The sequence below is a fragment of the Setaria viridis genome, chromosome 3 (genome assembly GCF_005286985.2).
Source record: "Setaria viridis chromosome 3, Setaria_viridis_v4.0, whole genome shotgun sequence".
NCBI classification, from domain to species: domain Eukaryota; kingdom Viridiplantae; phylum Streptophyta; class Magnoliopsida; order Poales; family Poaceae; genus Setaria; species Setaria viridis.
In genome coordinates, this window is record NC_048265.2 from 18731974 (window position 1) to 18736602 (window position 4629).

The following is a 4629-nucleotide window of genomic DNA, read 5'->3' on the forward strand; positions in this document are numbered from 1 at the left end:
GACGTGCGTCCCCTAATCGAAAGTCATATGGACGCCAAGTCAAAGCCAGCTTGTAGGCCTTGTTTAGTTGCTAAAATTTGGAGTTCCAAAATTATTGTGCCAGCACTGTAGCATACTATAGCGTTTCGTTTGTATTTGTGAATTATTGTCCAAACATTGATTAATTAGGCTCAAAAGATTCGTCTCGCAAAGTACAACAAAACTGTGCAATTAGTTTTTAATTTCGTCTACATTTAGTACTCCATGCATGTACTGCAAGTTTGATGTGATGGGGAATTTTCTTTTTGCATAGTGCTAAAGTTGGGAGTTGGGTGAACTAAACAAGGGCTTAGCTCCATGTGCACTCGGTGCCAAAGCGGTCATGGGTTTCCCGTTTCCAGACCTGGGAAAATGCCTCATTCATGCGTTGGGATCTGCGTCAACCCGCATATTCTGCGACGGATGTGCCGTGCCATCACCGCTACTCTATCGCGTCAATTTTACAGCGCTTACATCTCACTTAACGACCTGACGCGTGCATTTCCCAAGGAGTGAAGCGAAAACTAGCGGAAAATTACAGTTTACTACTACTGCTGCGATGTGAGCTTGTTGCACAAGTGAGCTGATATGGATCAGTGATCAGTCTATGTTATCCACAGCGGTCTCGAAGGAATAAAAGATAAATATATATATCATCTCTCACATATATATGCACTGTTCTTATTCATGTCAAGATTTTGATCAAGGAATAGAAAAAGAATGAAACTGGGACGGGAAAAAGGAAAACCAAGCATAATCGTATCCTCTGGTCATCAGCACAACTTACACTATGTACTATACTTAGCTAGCTAGAGATTATCCTCTCTCTTTCGTTTCACTTGCTTTGAAGCTTTGAGACCAAGATTACATACATGAACACACGAACGAAGTTCAATGAATATGAGCGTGTGATTGACCACACCAACAAGGCTTGCTTCCGCACCCATCCTCTCCACAATCAAAGAATACCGGACTCGAAACTCGATTGATCAACATCAACACACAGCAAGATGATGTGCGCCACTCACCAAGGAATCAGAATCAGCCTGGGCGGCAATGAAAAACTCCTCGATCCATGCATGTGCTAAGCGCGTGCCGACCTCTCAGTGATGTAAGGGGTTCGGGCCCGTAGGCACCAGCCTCTTCTGCACGCCGTACCGCGGATCGAGCTCGTCCTCGCCCTTGCCAACACCGGACGGTGGAATGCCTTGCCGATTCCATCGGTGGACATGCTGCCGCCGGTGATGGTGGTGGTGGTGGTGGTGGTGATCTGTTGACGAGGAGGCCGCAGCGTCGAAGCTCGTCACGGCGAGCAGCATCTTCCTTGCCGGGACGGCGACCGAGCCTGTTCGCCTCACCAGGAAGCCACCGCAGCCAAGGCGGCGGCCGCAGCCGTGGAACGCGACGGTGAGCACGGCGAGCCACAGGAGGACGACGGTGGCGACGGCGCTAGGTCGTCTCATGGTGACGACGACCGTGCATGCTTTTGGCGGACGAGAGGATTCATGGATGGGGCCGAGGCCGAGCTAGCTACCTAGCTATCAACATCTGCCCTTGTAGAACGACAGCTTGAGACTGAACGAATGAGAAACTAGCAAAGGGAAGCAACAAGGCTGTAATGCACGTACGCGTTAGCTGGGTGGCTTGTGCAGTTGTGCCTGGTGAGCTGGGGAGGAAGAGGAAGCTTATTGCGAGAGGTTGGTGTAAGCAAACTAGCAAAAGGGAAGGCAAAAGGGAAGACAAGCCGAGGGGTTGAGAGTTGAGAGACGTGGTGGAGGGCGTTAAGAGTTAAGACTGGGAAATTGCTTGCGTGGGACTCCTATCGCTGGGCTCGATTATATTATTAATTAATTAATGATCCGGATATCACGTTGGACGCTAGCAGCATGCATGCTGTAAACTGCAAGCAAAACTAGCGCGTGTATGGTACGTTAGCTTCTGAAGCCGTGCGCGCGCCATGCATGCACAAGCACGTACTCCGGTAATGCAAGCATTTGTTTATTCAATGAGTAAACAAGAACCACCGAAAATTAAAGAATAAATTTAGACTTGCTTTCACCATCTCTATGCACGGATTTGTACGTTTAAAGGTCATTAATTCAGGGCTGCCTATCACCACCGGCTCCAAACTCTACATCAACGCCGGTTTTGGTCCTCCAACAGGACATGACCAATTTTAACCAGTTAAAGTTTGCAGAATTTAGTTTTAACCCATCCAAGTTTTAGTCCATCCAAATAAGGTGCAGGTTGAACAAGCTAGTTGGATTGTTATTAATGTAGCTAGCTAGAAAGACTTTATAGCTAAGTATTATCTGAGCCTTCTAAATAAATCCTAACTTTATGATTTAGCTAATTAATTTATGACGAAATTAAAGAACTTCAGTCGTCTTTGCCGGATGCGGTGGCGGATTACATGCAGGCAAATGCATGGGCCGGTCGTACGTGCTGCTAACTTCGCGTTCAAGGCAGTGATAAGTGCAGAGGACCCGACGAGGGATGGATTATTGACTCGCTGGCTGGCCTGGACGCGGACGGTTGGCGAGCCGGCTAGTATTTAGCCTGTGCAGTCTAGCTAGTTAATTATGGTGGTATGCGTGCGTTTGGTTTGGAACTCGGGACATAGACACAAAGTCAATATTGGTGATGGCAAACGGACGCAAGTTGCTCGCGCACTACGGACTTGTTTGGTTTGAAGTCTGAGAAGAAATTGGTCGGAGTGCTACCTGTGACTTGCCTGCATCATGTTAGGTTGGCACTCGATTTTGAACGCCTGACAAAGGCAAGCAGATTAGCCTAGTATTAATGAGGTCATTAACGCACGCTACCATATCATGTGCTCTTTTTATTCATTTCTTTTTTAAAAAAATTACCACGTCCTGATTCATTTGTTCTCATGCAAAGCCGATTAGCTACTGTTGCTTTTCCTTCTCTTTCTCTATAAATTGATGAGCACTATAAATGGATGAGCACAGGAAGAACATTTAGCAAATATATTTTTTAAACAGGTCAATATCACTTAAAAAGTAAACAATGAATATAGAAATACTAAAAATAAAGATTAATTATTAAAGTACATGAAGAAATTGATTGATATATATGCGTACTCTCAAACTAAGATGCAGTATAATGTTGTTAGTGTTCTCAGGCACAAAACTCCAATTAAACATATCTTCTTCAAACTTGCATTGCCAGGCAAAATACATCAACTTTATAGGCAACTCTCAAGCAACATTTTTCACCAAGCAAATCCTCCAGGCCTCCAACCAAATGAGCCCTACATGATTCGATGATCCAGCGCTCATGCAAACGGGAGAAAGCACGTTTGCGGCGGTCTCCGTCGCGTCGTCCCGCCAGCTAACGGTAGGGTAATCCAGCCCATAGAAGGGGAGCCGTACGTGAGCGTCGAGGCGATGCAACAACTGGTGAAAGGCACCACACCCCAACGATGGCTCCGGAGGTGTCGCGTCCTATGGAGCGGGTCGCGGGTGGCGTCGTACCCAGTGTCACCAGGAACGTGGACGCCGGGACATCAAGCAAGCATGCCGACCCAATCTGAGAAGACGCAAGGAGGATCTGTGGGGCTGCTGTCTCCGCTTCTATTGGGCTTAGGGATGGCAGGGATGGCAACGGGGAATTTCATGTCGGGGAATGCTTCCCCATCCTCGTGATGAAAAAATTTCCCCATCACCGTCCATGCTCGCGGGGCAAGTTTTCTTCCCATCCCTGTCCCCGCGCGGCTCGCGGCAAGAGAAAAGGCATAAAAAATCAAAAAAAAACTTAGCATAGGTACATGGTACCTGTTCGCTTCAGCTTATCAGCCACCGAACAGTATTTTTCTCTCACAACAAATCAGCCGTTTCAACTTTTCAGCCGGTTTATAAGTTCAGCTGACCAGGCTAAGGAATTCGAGTTTTGCTCACAATCCAGCCATAGCAGACATCGACACAGAATGGCAGGAAAAAGGAGAGGGAACATGCTTCTCGTCTCGTTGTCATTTACTCAAGCAAGTTACACGCATTCCAGAGAATAGCAACACGATTACACAATCTAGAATCACCAGGTTGTAGGGGGTGTTTGGATACACCCTACCCGTCACATCGGATGTTTGGATACTAATTAAAAGTATTAAATATAGTCTAATTACAAAACTAATTACACAGATGGAGTTTAATTCGCGAGACGAATCTATTAAGCCTAATTAGTCCATGATTTGACAATGTGGTGCTACAGTAACCATTTGCTAATGATGGATTAATTAGGCTTAATAGATTCATCTCGCGAATTAGTATAGGGGTTCTGCAGTTAGTTTTATAATTAGCTCATGTTTAGTCCTCCTAATTAACGTCCGAACATCCGATGTGACTACTCGTAAAGTTTAATACCGCATCCAAACACCCCGTACTCGCACGCTAGTACTGGACTTCTATTCATCTTCGCTACTCGCCGGCGAAGGTCTCTGCAGCAAGCCTGCTCTGCTGTACAGCCTGCAGGACAGGTCAACCCCAACCAAATCCTAGCGCGGCCGCACGAGATCTTCGCGGCTGGGAGTAGTGCCGCAGTAGCACGTGGCAGGGGCCACCACATGCGAGGTACTGGCGTGAGCTCGAGCTA

At 46.8% G+C, this 4629-nt stretch overlaps 1 protein-coding gene across 1 annotated transcript; it reads right to left on the reverse strand.

Annotated features, from left to right (window-relative positions):
• Nucleotides 1-649: 649 nt before the first annotated feature.
• Nucleotides 650-1805, reverse strand: LOC117850091 (protein FON2 SPARE1). Its single transcript, XM_034731882.2, has one exon. It carries the CDS (start codon nucleotides 1479-1481, stop codon nucleotides 1122-1124), a length of 360 nt encoding a protein of 119 aa, XP_034587773.1. The 5' UTR covers nucleotides 1482-1805; the 3' UTR covers nucleotides 650-1121.
• Between the last annotated feature and the right edge of the window lie 2824 nt (nucleotides 1806-4629).